Source organism: Hyaena hyaena, unplaced genomic scaffold (genome assembly GCF_003009895.1).
Source record: "Hyaena hyaena isolate Hyena2069 unplaced genomic scaffold, ASM300989v1 scaffold_138, whole genome shotgun sequence".
NCBI lineage: Eukaryota > Metazoa > Chordata > Mammalia > Carnivora > Hyaenidae > Hyaena > Hyaena hyaena.
This window is the reverse complement of record NW_024080770.1, coordinates 673,610-699,577: the sequence shown is the minus strand read 5'-3', so window position 1 is coordinate 699,577 and position 25,968 is coordinate 673,610. Positions and strand designations below refer to the sequence as shown.

The following is a 25,968-nucleotide window of genomic DNA, read 5'->3' as shown; positions in this document are numbered from 1 at the left end:
ACACCACATCATCTTTTTCCATTCATCAGTTGATGGACACTTGGGCTGTTTCCATAATTTGGCTATTGTAGAAAATGTTATAAACATTGGGGTGCATGTATCTCTTTTAAAAAATTTTTAAATTTAAATTCCAGTCGGCTAATATACAGTGTAATATTTGTTTCAGATGTTCAATATAGTGATTCAACACTTGCATACGACACATAGGATGCAAAATCAATGTATAGAAATCGGTTGCATTTCTATACACCAGTAATGATGCAGCAGAAAGAAAAATATTGGAATCAATCCCTTTTACAATTGCACCAAAACCAATAAGTTACCTAGGAATAAACCAAAGAGGAGAAAGACCTGTACTCTGAAAACTATAACACAAAGAAAGACATCCATGCTCATGGATTGGAAGAACAAATATTGTTAAAATGTCTCTACTACCCAAAGCAATCTACACATTTAATGCAACCCCTATCAAAATACCAACAGCATTTTTCACAGAGCTAGAACAAACAATCCTAAATTTTGTATGGAACCGCAAAAGGCCCTGAATAGCCCAAGCAACCTTGAAAAAGAAAAGCAAAGCTGGAGGCATCACATTTCTGGACTTCAAATTATATTACAAAGCTGTAATAATCAAAACAGTATGGTACTGGCACAAAAATAAATAGCTCAATCAAACAGAATAGAAAACCCATAAATGAATCCAGAACTATATGGTCAATTAATCTACAAAGCAGTAAAGAATACCCCGTGGGAAAAAGAAACCTCTTCAACAAATGGTGTTGGAAAATTGGACAGCAACATGCAAAAGTAGGTACCTGGACCACTTTCTTGCACCACACACAAAAATAAATTAAAAATGGACTAAAGACCTAAATGTGAGAACTGAAACCTTAAAGATCCTAGAAGAGAACACAGGTAGTAACTGCTTTGATATTGGCCCTGCTTCGTGTTTATTTTTCTTGTGTCAGTGCTATGTATATGTATATACATATACATATATATACAAATGCTATGTATATGTGTCGGTGCTATGTATATATATTTATATATTTCAAGTAAAACTTAGATCACATTCCATGTACTATGTTGCACCTTCTCTTCCTCATGTAATATAGCTTTATGTCTTTCTAAGTCAGCTTCATTCTTAGTGGCTGCACTGTTTTCCATCCCACGAAAGCTTGATCAGTTCCTCTACTGATGGACTTTGGGGTCATGCCAGTTTTTAAGTACAATTGTAGCGAGCATACAGATAACATCTGTGTACCTTTCATTCAGCAAACATTGGTTGAGCACTTACTGCACATTAGGTATTATGCTAGGCGCTGTTCGGACAGGGCTGGATGAAACGGTTGTATTCTCACCCGCCAAAGGTAGAGCTTCCGTCGCGTTCTCTCTCCAGAATATAAACCACCAACTGGCAGAGTGGGCGGAGCCTGAGGAGCCCTGCGCGCGCACCCCCGCTGCGGGTCAGGTGACTGCTCCCTGGCAACGGCTTGTTGCTAGCAACCGGGCGGTGGTCCGGCGGTGGTCCTTGCCGAGCTGCCTGCGGCGGGAGGCACCTGCCATGAATCCGCCGGGGTCCCTGGGGATTCTGGAGGAGAAGGAGGAGGAACACTTGTCCACCCCGATTCTCGGGCCGTCCATACACTCTGACAACCCTCAGGAGCGGATCCAGGCCCGGCGCCTCCGCATCGCGGCGCGCCTGGAAGCCCGGAGGCGGTGAGCCGGGGGGGTCTGGGTGGGTCCGCAGCTGAGCGCCGGGGGTGATGGCGACGCAGGGCGGGGGACACGGCGGCCGCCGCGGCCAGAGGTCCTGCGAGGAGCGGGCGCTGGCTCCACGTGTGAGCGGGACTTGTTTCTCTAGGAGATAGGAAGTTTCTTTCAGAAGGTTCAAGCGAAGTATGGGATACTAAAACATTCATTACCCTTGTAAAGTCAAAGACGGAAATAATAGGCCCCTTTCAGCACTTTTACTGAGAGCCATGCACTGTCAGCAATACACTGAAGACGCAGGCCATCCGTGACCTGCCCTTAGAGGCCTTTTTTTTCCTCCTTCCATCCCAACCTGCCTGCCTTCCACGTGCATTTCTGGAATGGACCTCAGCCGTCACTTCTGCTGGTCTCAGTGGCTTATCTGGTTGTGTGACACAAACCCTCGTTCCTACAGGGGCTGAGACTGATAATCACAACCTTCGCAGGCCGGGGTTGTTGCCGCTGTCCATTCACAGACACAGTGGGCTGTCACATGGGGTCCCGAGAGGCACTGCACGATCTTCTGAATTCCTGAGCACCTTCGCTGTGTACAGGCTTCTACGTTGTCCTGCTGGTCAGGGTCAGCTACCCTACCAAGATGGTGACTTCTTGTCTGCCCGCCGTTGGACACAAAGGGCCCGGAGTGGTGTGGCTGTGTTCCAACAAAACTTTATTTATGGACACTGAAATTTGAATGTCATATAATGTGTACGTGTCACAAAACATTCTTCATGTTTTGATCTTGTTTTTCTGAGTTAATAAGCTTCACTTTTTAAGGGAAGTTTTAGGTTCACAGCAAAATTGAATGGAAAGTAGAGGGATGTCCCATATATCTTCTGCCTCCACACCCGCACAGCCTGTCCGACTATCAACATCTCCCGCCAGAGTGGCACATTTGTTACAAATGATGACCCTGCATTGATACATTATTACTCAACGTTCATAGTTTATGTTATAACTCACTCTTGGTGTTCTATGGATATTGACAAATATTTAGTGACCTGTATCTACTATTATAAGATCATACAGAGTAGTTTCATTGCCCTAAAAATCCTTTGTGCTCTGCCTATTCATTGAATCTTTTTCTTAACCATTAAAAAGTGGAAAAATCATTCTTTGCTTGTGAGCCCTACAAAAACAGGGGGGTCATATTTGACTCACATGCCAATCTTGATGTAATGGATCCATGTGATGGTCTGTGGGATATCTAGATGGTCCTGGTCTATTCAGACTATATTTTGACAGTGATTAGAAGAATTAACATGATCCTGTAAGTGTGAGGATTATGAGTATATATTATTATTATTTTTTTAATATTTTTATTTTATTTATCTCTAGGAGAGAGAGAGAGACAGCGTGAGCAGTGGAGGGCCAGAGAGAGAGGGAGACACAGACTCTAAAAAATAGGCTCCAGACTCTGAGCTGGCAGCCAGCACAGAGCCCGACGTGGGGCCCGAACCCACCACTGTGAGATCATGACCCAAGCGAAAGTTGGACGCCCAACCGACTAAGCCACCCAGGCGCCCCATGAGTGTATATTATTATCTATGCTCTGTAAATGTGAACTTCCTGATTCTTTTTCTCGATTAAGGTAGAAAATAATGCATTTGGCCCAATCACTGACCACCCTGTATGTATCTAAGGCCACTCTGATCTGCTCTAGCAAGGATATCACACTTGCATGGCAGCAGCAATCAGGGCTGCTACTTGGTTGAGCTCGCAGTGTTGCCGGTCATTTTCTGAGAACCATCTAGAGTTTTCAGGAGCCAGACCCATGAATTAAATGGAGACTCGATAGGAACCACCCCTTCTGCATCCTTGATATCCCTAAGGGTGACACTAACACCCACCATACCACCCCCAATCCCAGTTTGTGATTGTTTTTATGTACTCAGGTACAATTGTAGAGGTGTCCATCTGGCCTTCCCAGCCATGATAACTCTTACTCACAGGCCAAGGACTACCCTGGGAATTTTTCAAATTTCTAAGTATGTTAAGATCACTCTGGCTGCTCGTTGAGGGAATGGTTTGGAGAAGCCAGAAGTGTAAGTAAGGAGACCAGTTAGGAAGCCGGTTGCATTGGTCCAGGTGAGGGGTGAAGCTGGTCTGTATTAGTTAGTGGCAGTGGGTTTGGAGAGAAAGCGGATGTTACTCAAGACATAGTTTAGGGCTTACATGATCTGGATTTACAGATTTTGGATATTCTGGTCAAAGATTGGGGGGAAAATCAAGAATGGCTTGAACAGCTCAGTAGATGATAGTGCCTTTTATTGAGATAATAAAGACAGTGATGGGGGAAGTGAGGCAGGATTTGGAAATCAAGAGTTTGGCTTTAGTTATATTAAGTGAAGTTGGATTTGGGGAAGACCTTAAAACCTAGAGGTCCATTAGACAGTTGGACGTGGATCTTTAACTCAAGAGAGAATCTGGGTTAGAGATGTCAGTTAAAAGAGCAGCATTATGATTGTATTTAAAACCATGGGAATGGATTAAATCAGAAGGGAAAAGAGGTTACGAAGAGATGAGAAGAGAGCTCAGGCCAAGCCCTAGGAAAGGTCTGCATTTGGAAATGGCTAGGAAAAGGAACTCTGACAAAGGGCTGTCTCCATCATATAAGGGTGACATAGAATGGCCACTTGGTCCTGGTGGAAAATAAGTGACATGCAGTGACATACCTAATTTAACACTTGGAGCCAGTAGTTTTTAAAACACAGCTAATAATAATGGTCTGGAAAGAAAAGCAGACAGTGAACGTTTTCTTTGATCGAACTTTGCTCATATAACCAGGCCAGTAAAATAATTGTACAAATAGAAGTAAATGTTACAATACGAAATAAGAAAATAGTAACAGATCAGTACCTTTTAATTACCTTAATGTATTGGGGGGGAGGGGCGGAGGTTGAGCGAGGAAGAATAAACATGAAGAAATGTTTCCACAAGTGTTTTCAAAAGAATTCTGCAAGATGTAGAGAATGATGGTAAATGGCAGAACTGAACTAACTAGCTACATGCATAGATGTCACAACCCAACTCTATTCTCCTTCTCTGTTCTGTGAATTCACTTCATTAAAAAAAATTTTTTTTTAATGTTTATTTATTTTTGAGAGAGAAATAGAGTGTGAGTGAGTGAGGGGCAGAGAGAGAGGGAGACACAGAATTTGAAGCAGGCTCCAGGCTCTGAGCTGTCAGCACAGAGACCAATGCAGGGCTCAAACCCACGAACCATGAGATTATGACCTGAGTTGAAGTTGGACACATAACTGACTGAGCCACCGAGGTGCCCCTGAATTAACTTCCTTGTTAGTTAAAGGATAAGAAATAGAAAGGTGCTATCCTGAAGCCTACACATGTATTATTAAAAGTCAACAGTAAATACAGAAATTGCTTAGAACTTAGATCAACAAAATATTTTTCAGAAAGGAGTGTTTTATCACTGACTTTGTTTTGTTCCTGGCACATGTTGATAATAAAAAGCAGACTTTTGGTCTGTTGTATTGTTCTAAATTAGGGATAGTCTCCTCGATTACCTGTGGTGCCCACTGCCCTAATTGCATGGGCCTTGATATGCAACTGAGGTGGAGCTTCAGGAAGAAATTGTTAATGGAATCAAATGTCATATAAAAATAAAGAACAGAATTAATAGGCTAAAGCTTCTGAAAATCCCAATCTCTGCCATCTCAGCTGAAATTTGAAATTCCTGGGAGATGTGATTCTGGAGTGAGGATGACAGATGGAACACATACATTTATCTTGGATCTCTATCAAAACTCCATTAGCGTGACATTTAAAGGGATTAAATAAAAAAGACAGAAACCCACGAAGTCAAGCAAAACAGAAGGACTCAATAGCAACAACATTTTGGAAGCTGGGAAGCCTAAGGACAGATGGTAGATGGCTTAGCAGATTCAAGAACATGGAAATATAAACTGGTAGTGAGGAAAGCTGAGAGCCCCCTTGATTTACTCTGCAGTAAGTCTGCAAAAGGCCAGGAAATCGGGAATATCAGGTTCCTACGGAAGTAGAGGTGAAGAAGGGGACTTAAAGAAGGTTTGGAAAATTAATAGTTGGATGTCAAGAACATTTTTCCCACCTTGCACAAAAGATGTGGAGTTTGGAGGAAGTAAAATGGAGGATCTATGGTCTGGGGCATGCTAGACAGAGATGAAGCAAGAACACTGTACTCAAAGCCAATGGGGGCATCTGGGTGGCTCAGTTGGTTGAGCATCTGACTCTTGATTTTGGCTCAGGTCATGATCCCAGGGTCATGGGACTGAGCTCCATGTCAGGCTGAGCATAGAGCCTACTTAAGATTCTCTCTCTCTCTCTCTCTCTCTCTCTCTCTCAAAAGAATTAAAAAAAAAAAATAACAAAAGCAAGAGGGTTCAGTGACCATGTGCACACTGGAGCCAAGACCGTGCTTTCCTTCTGCCTGTTCTGGAAATTTGGGCAGTTGGAGCTTCACATCGCAGGCAGGAGATTGATGTCTCTCTGTAGAACCTGACCAGCCCCCAAGGAAGGATTTAAAGGCACTGAACACCAGATTTGCACACCGGGCCATCCAAGTAGAAGGTCCTGCACTCGGCTCACTGTTAAGATCCGCCCTTGCATTCAGAGCTTTCGTTCAGCTTTTTCGTCTCATGGGGATAAGGTAGCCAACGATTTCTAGACGTCTGAGGAAAGTCTTTATCATGAGAGGTAGACACCAAAATGAACACCCAGAAAAAAGCAACTTAGAGGAACTTGAGACCATGTAGGAAGAAAAGGCAATATTGATACAAGAGCCTATCATTAAGATGATCCAAGGAGAAAAAATAAATGATATTGCACCTATGGAATAAGCCCAGGATGCTGTTGAAAGAGGGGTTGAGAGAACAAAATAGAGCTTGTGGAAATTAAAAAATATTATAGAAATGGAAAACTCTGGAAGGGCTGGGAAGTAAAGGTCGTGGAATGGTGCAGAAGATAAAGCAAAAAGAAAAATAGAAACTAGTGGAAAAAATATTTTTGAAAATTAGAGAACTAGTCTGGGTGATCTCATATTCCTTTCTATTTTTTTCTTTAAATGTTTGTTTATTTTTGAGTGAAAGGGAGAGAAAGTGTGAGTGGGGGAGGAGCGGGGGGGGGGGGGACAGAGGATCCAAAAGGGGCTCTGCGCTGGCAGCGGAGAGCCTGATGGGGAGGGGCTCACACTGGAGAACCGAACCATGAGATCATGACCTGAGCCAAAGTTGGACATTAACCGACTGAGCCACCCAGGCGCCCCTAGTGTCTCCTTTCTAGATCCGTAAAGAAAGGGCAGAACAAACAGGGGGGGAAATTATCCCTGTAAGTATTTGAGAAAATTTATCAGAACTGAAGTTCATGAGTTTCCAGCTGGTGGGGAACACCTGACTGAAAATGTGCAGCCCAATGGATAAAAGTAGACCCACCCAGGGGCGCCTGGGTGGCTTAGTCGGTTAAGCGTCCGACTTTCGCTTAGGTCATGATCTCGCGGTTCGTGGGTTCGAGCCCCGCGTCGGGCTATGTGCTGACTGCCAGCTCAGAGCCTGGAGCCTCTTTCAGTCTGTGACTCCCTCTCTCTCTGACCCTCCCCTGTTCATGCTGTCTCTCACTCTCTCCTAGAAATAAATAAAAATATAAAAAAAAAAAAAGGTAGACCCACCCACAAGCACCAAGAGAGCTGAGTGTTAATGGACAAACCTGAGTGCAGCTGCCTGGTGCTTGAAAAGCCAATACTTAAGAGACAAGTTTTTTTTTAATAGTTTACTGTCAAGTTGGTTTCCGTATGACACCCAGTGCTCATCCCCACAAGTGCCCTCCTCCATGCCCATCAGTCCTCAGTTTGTTCTCAGCATTCAAGAGTCAAGAGGCAAGTTTTTTTTTTTTAATGTTTCATTTATTTCTGAGGGAGAGAGAGAGAGAGAGTGTGAGCAGGGGAGGGTCAGAGAGAGAGGGAGACACAGAATCTGAAACAGGCTCCAGGCTCTGAGCTAGCTGTCAGCACAGAGCCCAACGCGGGGCTCGAACCCATGAACCATGAGATCATGACCTGAGCTGAAGTCGGACGCTTAACCAGCTGAACCACCCAGGCGCCCCAAGAGGCAAGTTTTAATTGGAAAAGAATCTGAGCTTTACTTAGAGGTCTGGCCCCCTGGGGAGAAGGCAGACTCTAGTTCAAAAACCAACTCAGGTTTCCGCCTGGCCCAAAGATTTTTAGAGGAACTTAGGGCAGTTAGTCAGTAAAAAGTGAACACAGTGGTCTGTGACATACCTCTTGATAGCAGGCAGACTCAATAGTGCCAGCTAGACATTATCACTGGCGGTCAGAGGTCAGAGGAGGTGCCGGGGTGGAGGGCTGGGGGAAGGTTGTGCGAGAGGGTTGGGTCCTGAGTCTTTCTAGGAAACAATGCAATGTATAATCTACAGACACACAAAGAAAGGTTTAATTAATCCATCACTCAGGCCAAAGAGCTTGCTAAAATGTAAAGACGACTAAGGTGGCCGGAGGGGCCGACACAGCGGCTCCCAGAGCACTGAGAACCAAGAGAAGGAGCCTACAAGTTTCCAGAGTGGAAACAACTGTCACACGCACAGAAAGGACTAAGAAACAGAGTGACTTCCGGTTTTTGAAGGAGCAGCACTGGAAGGTAGATGACAATGGAGCAATGCTCTCAAATTCTGAAGGAAAGTGATTTCCCCCCAAACTCAAAACCCAGCCAAACAAGCAATTAAGTTCCAATTTTTTAAATCCTGAGAAGGGACTTTGATTGGTCGGGAGGTGGGGTATTCAAGAAGATGGCAGTCCATTGAGACCCCGTGTTTGGCAGTGGTGAGGCAGCAGCTCCCTGAAAGCGGGATTCAGCTCAAATCCGAGGAGAGATAAGCCTGGGACAACTCCTTTGGAATATGCTAGGTCAATGTCGAACAACAGAAATATAAAGAAACACAGTATGAGGGGCGCCTGGGTGGCTCAGTTGGTTGAACATCCGACTCGATTTCGGCTCAGGTCATGATCTCGTGGTTTGTGAGTTTGCGCCCCACATGGGGCTCTGTGCTGGTGGTGCAAAGTCTGCTTGGGATTTTCTCTCTCCCCTACCTCGCTTGTTCTCCCTCTCTCTCAAAATAAACAAATAAACTTAAAAAAAAAAAGAAATACAGTGCGAGCCACATATGTAATTAAAAATTTTCTACTGAACCAAGTTTATAAGTAAATTTCTCAAAACACAAAACAAAACAAAAAATTTTTCTAGTAGGCCCGATGAAGTAAACAAAACAGGTGACATTGAATTTTGTAATTTATTTAACTTTCTATATAAAAATATTATTTTAACATGTAATCGACATAAATCATATTGAGATAGTTTGCTTTTTTTTTTCATTCAGAGTCTTCAGAATCCATGTAGTATAAAATCCATTTTATACTCACAACATATTTCAGTTTGGATCAGTCACTTGTGGATAGTGGCTACCATCTTGGACAGTGCCGTGCTAGGAAAGTCAAAAATGATAAGTAAAAAGCAGCAGTGGGATTCAAGTTAAAACTGGGTAATAAGTGTTTGTAGCATAGTTATTTTTCTTTCTGGAGCACTGGCTTTTGGTCCAGGAAGTGGTTGGAAGGATTTTTAAATAGAGCTGGTAATTAATTGGTGGTCCAAGTAGAAAGTCAAGAGAATGAGTGCATTTTGTCTGATAATGGGAAAACCATTAACCTGGCGATGTCTGAAGACTCCAGTAGAACGGAACCATTAGTTTTCTTAGTAATGGCAAAGAGTAGGTTCAATATGAATAGGGAAGTGAATGACATGACAAGAAAGAAAGTGAGTTTTTGGTTAGATTTGGAGTTGGGGGGTAGTGGTAACTCGACTCCATATTTCAAAAATGATGTAACACTATGTAGAGCTGTGCTGAACTTTGAACAAAGGAGGGGAAATGGAAGTCAATATTAGAAAAAAAATTCAAGAGGTGCCTGGGTGGCTCAGTTGGTTGAGCATCTGACTCTTGATTTCAGCTCAGGTTGTGATGTTGTGGTTCATGAGATTGAGCCCCGAGTGGGGCTCTGAGCTGAGAGTGGAGCCTGCTTGGGATTCTTTCTCTTCCTCTCTCTCTGCCCCTCTCCTACCATCTTTCTTTCTCTCCCTCTTTCTCTTTCAAAATAAATAAATAAACATAAAAAAAAGAAAGACAGAAGGGGCCCTTGGGTGGCTCAGTTGGCTAAGTGTCAGACTCTTGATTTCAGCTCAGGTCATAATCTCTTGGTCCGTGTAATCGAATCCTATGTCCAGTCCTGTGCTGACAGCTCAGAGCCTAGAGCCTGCTTCAGATTCTCTGCCTCCCTCTCTCTTTGCCCCTCCCCCACTTGTGCTCTATCTTTCTCTCTCTCTCTCAAAAATAAATAAACATTTTAAAAAATCAAGAAAGAATGAGACAAAGGCATCTGCTTATCTCACTGTGGATGAGATCATAAGATGATGGTTTCATTTTTCTTTTTTTTTCCAAAGGATTTTTGAAAATGTTTATTTATTTATTTTTGGGCGGGGGGCGTGCATGCACAAGCGGAGGAGGGGCAGGGAGATAGGGAGAGAGAGAATCCTGAGCAGGCTCCGTGCTGACAGCACGGAGCTTGCCTCGGGGCTCAATCTCACCAATTGTGACCTGAACCAAAATCAAGAGTCACAGGCTTAACCGACTGATCCATCCAGGTGCCCCCTCATCTTTCTTAGGGCAGTACTGGGCTTCCTCATGGCCACTGTTCACCAGAGAAGAGTGTGGACCCCCATGCTGTAATGGTGTGATTGGTGGGGTCATTCTCCCCTGCCTCCTCTAAAAAAGCCCATAATCCAGAGCCTTCTTTTACCCCCTCCTCTTTGGTCTTATTTTCTGATTAACACACACTTACACACATACTCACTATTTGTAAAATTCAAGTAATACAAAAATATAGGAAATAGAAGTCCTCAGTTAAGTTCCCCTTCCTTAAATAACTACTGTCACCTTCCAAAAGTATTCCTATGTGTATATAAGCCTATTTTAAAAAGAAAATTTATATTATGGTTTACACATTGTTCTACACCTGGCTCTTTTTACTTAACTATTGTGGACATCTTTGCTTACTGCTAAATATTACCTTGTACTCTTTATAGGCAACAAAATATTTTCGTCTATTGGCTCTTAACTAAACTCTTAAACAGGTGGGTGTTAATATGTGTGTAAGAATGTTTCCATTTTCCTGCGAGGATAGTCAGTGATGTAATAATCATTCTTCTGCAGATTCCTCTGAGAACTCGTACAGATTTCTTTGAGTACTTTCTGTAGAGAATTCCTGAAGCTTGGGGCAGAGGGTTGGCATGTTTAAGTTTGTGATAAATCTTGCCAAGCGTCTTTGAGAAAGGTTGTTACACTTCACATCCTCAGCCGTGGAGTAAAATGAAGAATCGGGCGCCCACACCAAGCCCACACCTGATGTGGTTTTTAAAGGCTTACAACCTTTTAAATATTTTTTCGTCTGATATGGAGAGTAATGATACCTCACAGGCTTTTCAATTTCAGTTCTCTGGTTCTGTGTGACGTTGAACATATTCCCAAATGTCTCTTTACTATATGTATTTCTTCTGTAAATTCCTTGTCCACATCCTTTGCTAGTCTTTCTACTTAGTATTTTGTCTTTTTTTTTTTTTTTTTGGTATTGATTTGAGAGGGAGCCCATACTATTTTCTAGGTGGCAAAATTTTGTTAAGTATCTTTTACCAGTTTGTGCCTTGCTTTTCAAGGAGAAGAGTTTTAAATTTTAGGAAGTAAAGTCTTTCAATCCCCCCCCCCCCACTTTGGTCTTATTCTTAGATGGGTTCCCTCCTGTGTTTACTTCTAGTGTTTTTATGATTGTGTTTTAAAAAAAATATATTTAGATTTTTATCCTCATGGGATGTATTTTTGTATATTGTGTGATGTATTGTGGAAACTCTAAATATAGAATCTATGTACTAGAAATAACTTCAGTGTCTCTACTGTCTCCTATCATAGGGAAGCACTTGGAGACTATTTAGACGGAAAGAAAGAGAGTGAGGAAGATCAAAGCAAGAGCTACAAGCAGAAAGAAGAAAGCAGACTGGTATGAGCTGGGTGACAGATGGGTCCCATCAGCCCATGACACTAGGGAGCTGGGTGTGATGTCATGGCTTTCGTACTTTGCTAGAAGGATCTCAATAGACATTCCATGTCCCTGCCTCTAGGCGGAGGTGAATTTGAATCTTTCCCATTTTGAGAACTCTCTAGGAGTGAGCTTTCATGTTATCTGATGGACTCTTCATAAGATCAAGTCCAAATGTTTAAGTTGCCCATCCAGGGCCTACAGTTCCCATCCTAATCTCACGGTCTTCTGTCCCGCTGGTACCTCCCTTGGGCCTTTGCTCTGGCTTGGCGGATCCACTCGCTCATCTCCAGTGCGGTTCCACACTTCCTGTTGTGTGCCCCTCATCATCCAGAAGGCTAACCCCCTCCCCTCCTCACTTCCCCCATCTCCTCTACCTTTCTTCTCCTCTCCTCTCATCAGGGTGCCTTTCCGTGTTTCAAGACCATCTCAAGTCCCAACTTGAGAGGACTTTAAGTCCATGATATACACCGAATACTTCTCTGTGCCACACATTTAATTTTAGACTGTTTTCTCCCTTCTGTGACTTCAAATGTGTGTGCCTGCAGTGTCCCCAGGAGAGCTGTAGGCTCTATATCCCTGAGGAGTAGTGCCGAGCTTGGACTCCATATAAAAAGAAAGTCATTGATGGCTCTCCCACAGCAATGCCAGAGCTCCTGGGATAATTAATAAAGGATTTGGAACAAGAGGTGCAGGAAGAATCAACAACAGCTCCAAACAGCAGAGTACTGCATTTAATTAATTGCTAAATGAATATCATAGGCACTGGGACTGTGGGAATTGAGGTGAGGAAGAGAGCTCCCCAAGCAGGGCTGATCGGGAAGGTTATATGAAGAAAGTGGGATTTGAGCTGCAACTTGGGAAAATAAGTGGGACTTATAAAAGCAGAGAGGAGATGATTCCGGGCAGAAATCAAAGTGCACTTACTGGGAGAAAAAAAATTCAGCTTACTGCCATGTCATTACAGAGCATAGAGATACATAGAGATCACTGTACAGTATGGTGTCAAGGATAAGATGTTTTACGGCCATGGAAAGAATACCACAGTGCCATGTGCTCTTGTCCCAGATCTGGTGCTTCCTGTGGCGCATGAGTCACACCACGTGTTCTTACTGATGTCACTTCATCAAAGGGTCGCTGATCTCTGAGCAGTGCTGGCTAGGATACAAAGGATATTGTATATATAGTCGGGAACTTACTGTTATAGTTTATACTGATGCGATCTTCAGACTACTGATACACAGTTCATCCTGAGCACGCTTTGAGTGAAAAACCCGAAGAGATAATATTGTCGTCATTAGCAGCTGTTTAATCTCAGCCTCCTCCAATTTTATAAAGATATCTTTCCAAGTTTTCTTTTAGCAGCTGTATTGTTCTGTCATTTACATTTTGGCCCATAATCTATCTAGAATTGATTTTTGTGTGTGGTATAAAGGTAAGGCTCAAGGTTCACTGCTTTGTATATGGATTTTTCATTGACCCAGCACCATTTATTGAAAAGATCATCCTTTAAAAAAAAAGGAAGAAGAAAAAAGAAAAATATCATCCTTTTCCACTGCATCGTCTTCCCCACCTTTGTTGTGAATCAGATCATCACATATGTGGGTTTGTTTCTAGATTCTGTATTCTGTTCTACTGGCCTATTTGTCTGACTTTGTTACAATTCCACATGATGTTAACTACTGTAGCCTTATGACAGATCTTGACATCTGGGAAAGTAGGTTCTCCAACTTCGTGGTTCTTCAAGACTGTTTTGGCTATTTTTGAACCTTTGTATTTCCATATGCATTTTACAAATCAGCTTGTCAGTTTCTACCAAAAAACCTGCTGGTATTTTAATTGAGGTCAGATAGAATCTATAGATCCATTTGGGAAAGAATTAATATCTTATCAACAATGAGATTTATGATCGATGAGTATGAAATATCCCTCCACTTATTTAGGTATTCTTTAATCTAGCTCAACAACATTTTACACGCTGTCTTGAGGCTGTAACTGTTTATTGCTGATATATAAAAGTACAGTTGGTTTTTATATAGTGACCTGATATTCGGTTAACCCTGTCACATTCATTGTTAATTCTAATAGTTGACCTATGGTTTCTTTTGTTTGTGTGTTTATTTTTTCCATATATAATCATATCATCTGAAAATGACAGTTTTAGCTTTTTCTTGTGTCTGTTGGTCTGTTGGTGACTGTAGCATTTTCAGTTTTACTTTGAGTCTGAAATACTTGATGCAGAAATTTCTCATGTTCTCATTGTCTGAGCAGAAAGTAGAAAATCGCTCAAAACTACAGGAAAGCCTTTATTTCCTTAGGCCTGTAAAACCATTTGTTACAAGTGATAAAACTGCAGCCATTTAAAAAAAAACGTCTGGAGTACTCCGGATATCTAGGTGAAGACTTCATTCTGTATTCAATAAAACTGCATTTCTAAATGTCTTTAGAAGGACCAGATGAAATAGAACCTCTGATCATCTCAATGACTCCTTTGTATGATGATATGTATAGTTCTTATTGAGAAATGAGTTGAGAGGGGCGCCTGGGGGGCTCCGTCAGTTAAGCGTCTGACTTCAGCTCAGGTCATGATCTCACAGTTTGTGGGTTCGAGCCCCGCGTCAGGCTCTGTGCTGACAGCTAGCTCAGAGCCTGGAGCCTGTTTCAGATTCTGTGTCTCCTTCTCTCTCTGACCCTCCCCTACTCTCTCTCTCTCTCTCAGAAATATATAAAACATTAAAAAAAATTTTTTTAAAACAGAAATGAGTTGAGAGCTGGAGAACTTGTAAATTCCAAAACAGACTTGGAAACACCCAGGCATAGCCTAAGGATGCCTGAACTTGTTTATGAAAGCATGTGATCACCTAAAGGCCAGGAGTAAAGACACGGAATGTGGAATTCAAAGAGGGATTTAGAAAGGGGATACGAATAGCAAAAGTCCTGAGCCATTATTGGAGATGGTGGGGCAGCCAGCGGCAGTTCTCTCCCGTATTAGGGCCTCTCAGAACATCCCACGTGATGTGAGCTTAAACATGGAGGTTATTCCCTTGGCTTACTTAATAGTTCGGGGCATAAGTACATTGTCCAGGGCTGACATGGAGGCTCCTCGATATTAGGATCTCATCTCCTTCTGCCTGTCCTTTTTTGCTTTCATCTGCTCATTGCACTGTATCAAGCACCACACACCAGCTCGGGAGAAGGGGGAACGGGGCAGCAGAGGGCATACCTCTTCCTTTCAACGCACGATTCAGAAGTTTCACACATCACTTCTCCTTCTGCTCATGTTCTGTTGATCACACTGTATTCTAGCTGCAAAGGAGGTTGGGAAGTGTATCCATTTTGGGAGGTCAAATGTCCAGCTAACATCAGGGGTTCTGTTACTCAAAGAAGAGGAGGGGGAAAGGATGTCGGAGGATGCCTGCCATTTCCTGGCTCACCTCTCCTGCCGAATTCTCCGGAAGACCCCCAGCCATGTCAATCACTCGGAGGTCTACTGGGGCAGGTGCTGAGATGTACCTAAGGGGCCTGCCGGTGTGCGGGTTGGCCGGTCTGCACGAAAATAAACAGCAGTGCCTTCAGAATCACATGTGCTCTGAAATTGTGAGCTCTGACACCACACCCCAAACGTCCTGATGGAAATGGATTGCCACATAGATGCTACTCTTAAGGGTCTTAAGGTAGCTTTTGATTCCTGCTTGACTGCATGGGACAGCTACAGACAGTTGTGCAAAATGTTTCTAACTTCATAAATTCTTGTTTTCAGAAATTGGCTAAACTGTTGCTCTGTGGCACTGAGTTGGTGACAAATATCCAGGTAGCTACAGATATTAGAGAGATCCACAGGAGAGTGGAAGAAGAGGAGATAAAGCGTCAGAGGTGAGGAACCCCTGCGGCTTGGGGACATGAGGACATCTCCTCTGCAGGTCCCCAAATTCTCCCCAGTTGTGGGAAAGTGGCTGTGTCTAACAGTCTAGTAGAATTCTCTTATTGCCACTTGGAATCCCTTCCTCCTTTCCTTCCTTCCTTCTTTCCTTTCCTCCCTCCCTCCTTTCCTTCCTTCCTTCCTTCCTTCCTTCCTTCCTTCCTTCCTTCCTTCCTTCTTTCCTTCCTTCCTTTCCCTTCCTCTCTCCCTCCCTCTCTCCCTCCCTCCTTCCTTTCCTTTCCTTTCCTTTCCTTTCCTTTCCTTTCCTTTCCTTTCCTCCCTTCTTCCTCTTTTCCCACTGGACCATTGCAGCTCATGTCCACGTGTACATACACAGTATGATCTTAACAAGATCTTTAGTTGTTCAGCATAAGGAATTCCATTAAGCAACTTGACTGGCTTTACCAGTATACGGTGGGTGACTTTATTTTTGCAACTTCCCTCTGCCTCTCATGGGCTGTGTCCAGAACTGACTTGGTTGATTCCCAGCCATGTCAAGGAGTTAGGCTTTGATCTGTAACCACTGAGAAAAAACTGAAGGCCTTTTTTAAAAAATATTTTTTATTGTTTACTTATTTTTGAGAGACAGAGAGAGACAGAGTACAAGAGGGGGAGGAGCAGAGAGAGAGGAAGACACAGAATCTGAAGCAGGCTCCAGGCTCTGAGCCATTAGCACAGAGCCCAGGTTGAGCTCGTGAACTGTGAGACAATGACCTGAGCCAAAGTCAGATGTTTAACTGACTGAACTACCTCGGTGTCCCAGAACAACTGAAGGTCTTAAGTGGCAGAGTTACAGGATAAATATGGGTTTTAGAAAGATGTCCTGGCTCTTTTTCATTTTCTGAGGAAAAAAGTCAAGTGCACTATAACATGTACTGTGTGCTCTAGCTCAGAGGGAAGGAGAGAGGGGAGCACAAAAGGGTTCAGTGGTGATTCCTGTCCTTCAGGGGTTTGTACTGTTGTTTGGACACAGTTTCATAGCATCACAGTGTGTGAAGGTAGAGAGAGTCTCTGCATCTGTCCTCGCATCCATTCTCAGGAGGGGACTCGCCTCTCAGCCTTCACGCCTTCCTTCAGTCTGGTCCCATCCTCAGTGTAGTCCATCACAGAGTCTCTTTGGAATTTCTGGAAAGGCCTTCCCTATTCTCCACTGCTGATTGTGGAGTTTCCCTGTTTATGTGTTACACCAGTCATTTCTTAATAATTTGGGAGAGGAGAGGCGCCTGGGTGGCCCAGTCAGTTAAGCGCCTGACTTTGGCTCAGGTCATGATCTCACAGTTCATGAGTTCGGCCCCGTGTCAGGCTCTGTGCCAACAGCTCAGAGCCTGGACAGAGCCTGGATCCAGCTTCATATTCTGGTTCTCCTTCTCTCTCTGCCCCTTCCCCACTTGTACCCTGTCTCTCTCTGTCTCTCAAAAATAAATAAACATTAAAAAAATTTTTTTAAAATAATTTAGGAGAGGTATGGCCAGACACCTGAGGTCATGTTGATAATCAAAAATAATAACATGAGTACCATTCATTAAGGGACTATTGTGCTGAGCACAACCTCACTTAATGCCCATACCAGCCATGTGGAGCTAGATGATTTCATCTTCCCCATTTCACAGATGAGAAAAATGCAGCTTGAAAGAGGTTAAGTGACTTGTCTAAAGTTGACAGTCAGTCAGTAGCAAAGTCAGGCCTTGAACACAAACTGTATGACTCTGGAGATCAAGTGCGTGTGTCACAGAAGGATGTGGCAAAGTGACTCCTGATCTGCATGTGTGCGTGCATGTGTGTGTGTGTGTGTGTGTGTAAATAGGTATAGCTTTAAAGACGGTCTGTTTTCGTTATGTGCCACTTTGTCTATTTGATCTCTTACTGATAGTCAAGCATTAAACTACAAGGAGATTTCTCGCAGCCTAGTTTGATTGTGAGTGAGGGTATCTGGAGGGAGTGCTTGGTACCCAGGCCTCGTATTACAGACTCTTGAGCACCTGTCTGCCCAGGCGGGAGGCAGGACCCAGAGCTGGGCTGGCCGCGTGGGCGTGTTTGTATTTTGCAGACTTGAAAAGCTGGAGAACGAAGTCAAGACGAGCCAGGACAAATTTGATGAAATCACTGTGAAGTGGGAGCAAGGCAAAAAGAAGCGAATCCCCCAGGACCTGTGGGACATACTCAACACCCAGCAGGCGCACTGCGCTGGGCTGATAGAAGACAAGAACAAGCTTATCAGCGAGTTGCAGCAGGCAAGGGCCCGGGGCCCTTCGCCTCCAGCCATGTGGGCTCTGGTTGCAGGAAATAACTGGCTTATTGGTTTGCCCTTCGTGAACAGAGGCCTTACTTCATTACTCAGATGATTGCACACCTTAGGCAACAAACTCAGCCAGAAGGAAAAGCTTTTTAGTAAGTTTAGAATTACTGATGGCCTTCGAAAGACGTGCGTTCATAGCAAATGCTTTTTCAGATTTCATCTTTCCAGTTAAGGAATGCAGCTTAGTCTGCAGGAACTGTGTTCCTGTGCTGAAGTCCGGGTGTTCATGGCTCAGCTGGGAAGCCTTAGCGCTCTGGAAGCTTACAGAGAGATTTGCAGCAAGTGGTCATGGACGGTTTGATCCCGTGCTGCTCATCCAAGCTTTCCCCGAGCTGAGGCCACTCTGCTCCACCCGCCAGTGACTTCTCCAGGGAGTCCTCAGATTCTCCTGAAGTCACTTTTGCTTTGCGATTCCTAGTACTCACAGATATTGAAGAGAGAGCTCCAGGTGGAGTGTGCTTGGCACTCCTTGCTTTTGTCTCACTTGGTGACCAACCTTTGACATGCTCTTTTCTAGGAGTTAAAAACAAAAGATGACCAGTATGTGAAGGATTTGAAGAAACAGTCAGATGACATCTGCCTGCTCCTAGAGAGGATGGAAGACCAAGTGAAGAACGTGATGACAACTTTCCGCCAAGAGCTCAATTACATTGAGGTAACAGGGTGTGAAAGAACTGCCTTCTAGGAGGGCTGGGTCTATCTGGGATGTCCAGGACATCTGGGAGGGGCCTCTGCTTTCTGCCCCTTAATTGATTTACCCAGTCATTCACTCATCCAACAAATATTCATCAAGTGGCTCCTATGTGCCAGGCCCTGGACCAGGGCCTGGAGATACAGCCATGAACAAAACAAAGTTCTCGATGGAATCCATATTCTAGTAGAAGACAGCTAGTCAATAAACAGATAGACCACTAAATATATACTTGGAGAGGTGGAGCTAAGTGCTTTGAAAGAAAATAAAACATGTAAGGGTAAGAAGCATGGAGGAGGGGCTTATATGAGCTGTTTGCTGTATTTGTGGCAGCCAGGGGTGGGGCATGGGAAAGCAGAGGGTCACACAGGTTCAGGAATCAATACTCTGAATCTGAAGGACACATTAAGGATTGAGATTGAGACAAACCTTCCAAAATGGAAGAGAGCCAAGAGGGCGGGGACTTCTCTCTTTGGATTATTATAGACCCGTTTCTGCATTCCCAGGCCTGCTCCTTGTGAGCAACATGCCCCTTTGTTTCCTGGGGATGCCAGCTGTAGCGATGCAGCAACCCTGGGCGTGACTGCGTTGTATGCCAGGGTTTGCCCTGTGACTGTCACCAAGGGCACGGCCCTTCCTCCAGCCCCCTCCTCTGAGACTGACTGAGCCACAGGACAGGTGGTACATTTCCTCCCTAGATTTGTGTGAAGCCCAGAGTTCATAACACTGATTAACATGCAACTCCTTCTATGGCCATTTGGCTCCATGAAATTTGGCAAGTCTGCCTTTGGCTCTGACTTGGACCATGTGGTTGATGCATGGCACACGTGCCGTTACTTACGAGTTCTGTAATGCTGTGGTCTCTGCCTGATCAACACAGACATCAGGGCCTCTTCCTTCTTGGTCGTAGAAAGCATTTGAGATGGAGCGACAAGAGCTGCTGACCAGTAATAAGAAGATCTGGGAGCGGGCCCTGCAGGCTCACAAAGCCAAAGAGGTAAAGGGGCGGTGGGTAGGGGAAGGGCTGGCAGACGTGTCAAGGGCGACCATGGGGCCTGGGGCAATTTCTACTGTGACTGAATTTGCTAGCCTTTTTTTTCTCGTGGGGGAATTGCCATGGCAGACATTTACCACTGCCATTCCTGGTTAATCAGTGTGGCCCTCGGACTGTGGGTGCTTCTGTTGGGGACATTTGTCTCTGGTGGTGGTGAATACCATGGTTTTGTGGCTCTCTTCTTTTCAACTTGGGCGTCTACTCTAGCCACGGATATTTGTGGCCCAACAAGATGTTTTAAGATATTTTAAAGGGTGTGGGGTTATCACTTTACTTCAAAGACTCAAAGAACAAAGAATTAGCTTGATATGGCTCCATTGGGCCTTTTTTTGAGAAATACAAAATTTCCGACTGCAGGGTCTGTGTCTGATTTCTATTAAAAAATATTGTTTTACATGTTTATTTATTTTTGAGAGAGAGAGAGAGACAGAGCATGAGTGGAGGAAGGGCAGAGAGAGAGACATACACAGAACCTAAAGCAGGCTGCAGGCTCCGAGCTGTCAGCACAGAGCCCGACATGGGGCTCCGACTCACAAACTGAGAGATCATGACCTGAGCTCAAGTCAGATGCTTTACAGATTGAGCCACCCAGGCCCCCCCTTCTGTCTGATTTCTTAACGGAACATTCCTCTTGGAGTTTCTCAAGTAAGGAAGCTCCAGAGAAAGTTAAACAGTACACAGCTTTGGGGGCAGTGGAGCTTCTGAGGGACGACCAGCTCCCTCCAGGGTCATGACACTTTGAGATCCTTCCCTGTGTCACTCTTGTCAGGTCCCCTGCGTGGGGGCAGGGACAGGGCTGACTTCTCCCTTGTCTTCCTGTACCTTCAGCTAGAGTATCTTCTGAACCGCATCAAGAAGGCAGAGGACTACGAGAAGCAACTGAACAAGCAGCGGGTGTGGGACAGTGAGGAGTACAACAAGATCAAGATCAAGTTGGAGCAGGACGTGCAGGTCTGACTTGTTGCTCGGCGTCTGGGTGGCAGAGCAGACGGAGCACCTGTGCATGTTTTATCCTTGGTGACCGCCCTGAGTGTTCTAGAGTTAATCCGTTCCATCGATAGGTATGCATTATCTGCTCTCTTACAAGCAATCATATCTGAAGGAGTTCATGGGCAGAATGTATGTGGAGGAATTCTTTCTTTAATGAACCATGGGGAGCTGCCAAGAGGCAAAACTGGCAACCATGACCTGAGGAGCTGCTGAGAGGATTGTGCATTTTAGCTGAGCAAAGGGAAGGTATCCCCCGGGGAAGTTTATCCGCAGCCACCATCTGAGTGTCTTTCGGCACTTAAGGCACAGTACCTCCGGTCCTCACACTCACATGCAAGGGAGGAATCACAGTGTTTTATATGCCAAGAAATAGGCTCAGAGACAAGGCTACTTACCTAGTAAATGGTTGGTCCTGGATTCAAACCCAACTCTGTCTGGCTCAGTAACCAATAATGTCCCCAATATTCCAAACAGCCCCTGGCTGATAGGTGGACCTTGCAGTGGGGCAGATTTTGACTTGCCATCAGAAAGAACTTTCTAGGGGCACCTGGCTGGCTCAGTCAGTTAAGCTTCCGACTTTGGCTCAGGTCATGATCTAACAGTCTGTGGGTTCGATCCCTGCATGGGGCTCTGTGTTGACAGCTCCAGAGCCTGGAGCCTGCTTCCGATTCTGTGTCTCCCTCTCTCTCTGCCCCTCCCCCACTCTGAGCTCTGTCTCTCTCTCTCTCAAAAATAAATAAACATTAAAAGAAACATTTAAAACAGAAAGAATTTCTAATAAAACTATTGAATATAGAAAGGGTCATCCCACAAAACAAGGAGTCTTTTCTCTCATAAAATATTTAAAGGCCGCATGACTGTGTCTGTCTTCAAGGCTGAGGAAGGATTCTTGCAGTTGGAAGTGAAGAGCCAAAAATTAAGTCCTCCATTAAGAGAAACCTCGGGCTGCACGTAGCCCGAGTCCCAGTCCCAGAAAAAGCTTCAGACTGTTCAAGGCTAAAGCCATCCTCAGACCGCCCTCAGTTCAGCTAATCAAAAAGTAAAAAGAAACATTCCTATGGTCTGAGTCAAGGCTGGGAACTGCAGATACAAACTAGCCAATTTCTCACTGCTTGCCTGAACCCCATGTGGGCCCTTTGAACTCACCTCATAATTGGTCATTTTCAAAGGATTCTCAAAAGTCATGATTGGGTTCCACCAAAAGTAATGAACACCCCACAGATACTGAATGGTCAAAGCTGTAATTGTAATTGGTGCTTATGTGATGATGCTACATGTACTGTAACACCCCCATCCCTTACTCCTTAAAAACCCTGTTCGCTATTGTTCTTCACTTCACCTTGCTGCCCCGACACCGGTAGGCTGGTGAGCCCCTGCTCGAGTCTGTAATAAAGACCCTTTTGTACTTGCATCGGTGCCGGCTCCTTGGAGGTCTCTGGGACTCGCGATTCGGGCACAACAGAAGGAGGTTACATTTTCTGGTTTCTGAAGTTCTTTCTAAGCCTAGGATTCTGTGCTTTAAAGTTAGTTAAAAAAAAAAAAAAGCTCACTCTAATTACATTTAGGTGTGATGTAATTACCTCCTAATATTTAAGCACGGTCTATTCAGTGGAATTTCTATCTTGAAAAACGTGTTAGACTAAAGCTTTTGCACGTGGCCTTTGGTAGAATTTCCGGTCTTACTACTCTTGTGGCTTTATCTAGCAGGATTGAATCAACACCCCACCGGACTACAAATATTCCTACAAACCTTGCAAATTTTCCTGGGTCTTTCTCATTATCAACGTCATGGACGTGATTCAATGACAAAGAACAGGGAGGTCCATGAGAGCAGTGCTGTCAGTGTGGGCCGTGTGCATTACCCGTGTATAATAATGGCCATCGTTCAGCTTTCTTAAGTTATTTTGGCTCTACGATAATTTATGTGACAGGACAGCCTTATGTGGAGACTGAAACCTGACATAATTAACAATAGAGTCACCGGTATCAAAATTATCTTGAGCAGAAGGTGTTGAAAACAAGGAATGGGTGATGTCATTTATGTAACCACCTGCTGTAGATGCTGTGCTGTGAGACTATAAGACTGTTAGTTCTGAAAGTTCATTGCCAGCATTGCCGATCACTCCCATGTGGCATCATGACTGTGGGGCCGGCAGAGGTCTGGACCCGAGCTGGGGGGACGGAGTGGCTGGTCTGCAAGCCAGTAGAGATGATAAGCTCACAGTGCCTGTTGCCTTGCTGTCCTTCTAGGCACTCATCTCCTAGGGACAGAGCATAGTGAAGAGCAGGCGTTGATGTGCTCCACGAGAGAAAAGAAAATCAGCTAATAAATATTTAACCACAAGCTCAAGCAAAGAAATGCAAATTAAAACAGTCAGGTGACAGGATTTCTTTGTTGTTTTGCCTGTAAAATCAGAGCAGAGGTGAGTTCTTTCAGGTCACAGAGGAAAAGGCATGGCCGGATCACTTTTAGTTCCAAGTTTTGAACCTGAACTGTGCTCAGCTATTCGAGGTACTGGTGGCAGTTTTATAAAGCTAACAAAGAAAGCGAGCCAGTGATTTTTTTTTCTCTTCCCACGTGTATCATGTAGCAAAACTACAGCGACCATTTTCTTGGTATTATCTAATTATCTGCCTTCAAGAGTAAAATTTACGTGAACGTTCACGTGATAAAGCTTGCATCTGTAACTCTCCTGCTCTCACTTTGTTAAAAATATAAAAACCATTCTATGGCCAAATAATTTTGGGACGTGTGTGTTTGTGATAAAGGCTTATTGCAAAGCTACAAGCAAAAGGAGGTCCCTGGATGCCATGAGCGCAAACACCAGGGCACTCTGGTGTCTCAGGGTTCCTGACGTGTCAGTCAAGACTGAACAGCCATTCATTGTCATTCCAGGTCAGAACGGCTCTGCCACTGTTCAATCCTTCCCAGGGTATCTGCACCCAATAGGAAGCTTTTCTGTTGGACTTTGTACTGAGCCAGCTCATAGGCCAGTGGCCTTGCCGGTGTTCAGGGCTGATCACGTTTGAAGCAATGGCGCTGGCTACACTCCGAGCCCGGGGGCATAGATCATTGCGAGTTTGCGGGAAGAGGCGCCGAGAGTCCCTGTCTCTTGAAGACGCAGAGGACCATCCCTAGAAGGGCACAGGGCCGAGAGATTCAGCCCGGGACCACCCAGGATAATCGGATAAATGCATTTGAAATGAGGCAGTTTCTGTACTGTCAGTGTCATAGTCCCTTCAGGAAATTGTTCACGTCAAAAATTTTGAACTTAAATTTTCATCACGCTTAGGAAGAGTCCAGGGCCCGCTCCTGCCTGCTCCTGCCCCACCCAGCGGCCTACCCGAGGGCTGAGGGCCTGTGCTCGAGCCTCACGGCCGCCCTGCGCCGTGCGCAGTACCCACGGGGTGGGCAGAAGCAGGTACCTGCACACACGGCCAGTGGGAGGACAGGCTGGAGACCCTCTTTGGAACGTAATTTGTTAAGAGCCTTTGACCTAGTAATTCTACTTCTGAGAATCTACCTTAAGAAAATAAACAAAATACCCACAAAGTTTTAAATAGAATCGTTCCCAGCATTATTTTTATACCACCGGGAATTATTAAAACAACCTAAATGTACAACAGTGGGGAAATGGTAAAATAGTACGGTATATGATAAACTTGGGAAGTATTTAGTATGTGATACATTGTCATAGTATAGAACAATATTATGCACCATTAAAATAACATTGATAAAACTACATGGAAAATTCTTGTTATAATATTAAGGGAGAAACGTAGAATATAAAACTGTAGGTTTGATCTCAGCTCTATAAAGAACGCTGGAAAGAAACATGTGATATGTTAACAGAAGATGCCTCTTTGAGATGGAATTTGGGTAAAATTTTTCCTCCCCTTCTATGTCCTCTCCTTCCTTCTCCTTTCCTGTACTTTCCACATTTTCTACAATGAGCAAGTATTACTTTCACAGTAGGGAAAACTTTTTATACAGAAAAGCATACAGTTCGAAAACAGTAAATAAAAAGTCGTCTGAGCCAGTATGGAAATTGAGAGGTACAGTTCGTTATAATCCCAGTGACCTGTATGTTCACTGGCCACTGTGCTAGATATTGCAGCCTTCTATTCTGAAAAGACATCCCAACACCGGCCGCATGATGGAGATTTAGAGCTCCCTGGGGCAGGTAAATATTTGGATACTCGGGCTTAATTCTCTGGTTTACAACAGGGATCAGTGTTTACAATCAAGGATCAGTACCTTTGTTTGCTGTATCACCTCCTGCTGCATCACCCTCCTTGAGGATGACCTAGGGGTGCAGGAGGAGCTGCCTGGAATCACTCCTATGGGTTTTTAAAAATGTTACGTATTTATTTAGCGAGGGAGAGAGTGCAAGCAGGGAAGGAGGAAAAAGAGAGAGGGAGAGAGAGAATCTCAAGCAGGCTCCACGCTCAGCACGGAGCCTGACCTGGGGCTCCATCTCACAACTGTGAGGTCATGACCTGAGCCAAAATCAAAGAGTCCGATGCTGAACTGACTGAGTCACCCGGGCGCTCCAGTCACTTCCCATGTTGATCCCTTGGCTCGGTAGCCCTGTGGCGGGAGATGAGGGAGGAGGAGGCTTGAGAGAGCACCACATGTCCCATGTCCCAGCTTTGTCAAGATCAGATTACACTTCATTGCACCCTCTGTTCTTCTGCATTTCTGCTCCGGAGAGGCAGGCTCGAGCTTGCCAGTATTTGCCCTGCCTCTAGCCTTGCCCTGCTCTCGGCAGTTTTTGCTTGTTTTTGTTTTTTTAACCAACAAAGTGACCTTTCTATCCTCCCCGGACTGGTCACTCTACTTTCCTGCTTGAGAACTTCAGTGGCCTTCTGTGGTTCTCAGGATAAAACTTTAAAGTCCTTGCTTGATACGACCCTGCTGCTCTGTCAGCCTCTTTTCTGACCATTCCCAGCCTCGTACCTCACACCCTAACCTGCTCGTGATTTCCCCAAAGCACCTCCGTCCCCTTGCCTCTCTGGAGACATGTCCCCTCGAGTGTCCACCTGAGAAACGCCTACTCATTTTCCGGGTCCTGGTTAGACACGCTTGTGCCAACCATTCGGGGATGGCCTTCGAGGCCAC

The 25,968-nt window shown here is 44.5% G+C and overlaps 1 protein-coding gene across 2 annotated transcripts in view; it reads left to right on the top strand.

Annotated features, from left to right (window-relative positions):
* Positions 1-1,302: 1,302 nt before the first annotated feature.
* DRC1 (dynein regulatory complex subunit 1) overlaps positions 1,303-25,968 on the top strand; it is a 38,341-nt gene continuing 13,675 nt past the window's right edge. For both annotated transcript variants that reach the window (XM_039238338.1, XM_039238337.1), the window contains exons 1-7: positions 1,303-1,719; positions 11,770-11,857; positions 15,657-15,769; positions 17,863-18,046; positions 18,629-18,766; positions 19,713-19,799; positions 20,685-20,807. In XM_039238338.1, coding sequence (XP_039094269.1) covers positions 1,313-1,719; positions 11,770-11,857; positions 15,657-15,769; positions 17,863-18,046; positions 18,629-18,766; positions 19,713-19,799; positions 20,685-20,807 — 1,140 coding nt within the window. In that variant the 5' untranslated portion in view covers positions 1,303-1,312. The remainder of the gene's footprint in view (positions 1,720-11,769; positions 11,858-15,656; positions 15,770-17,862; positions 18,047-18,628; positions 18,767-19,712; positions 19,800-20,684; positions 20,808-25,968) is intronic.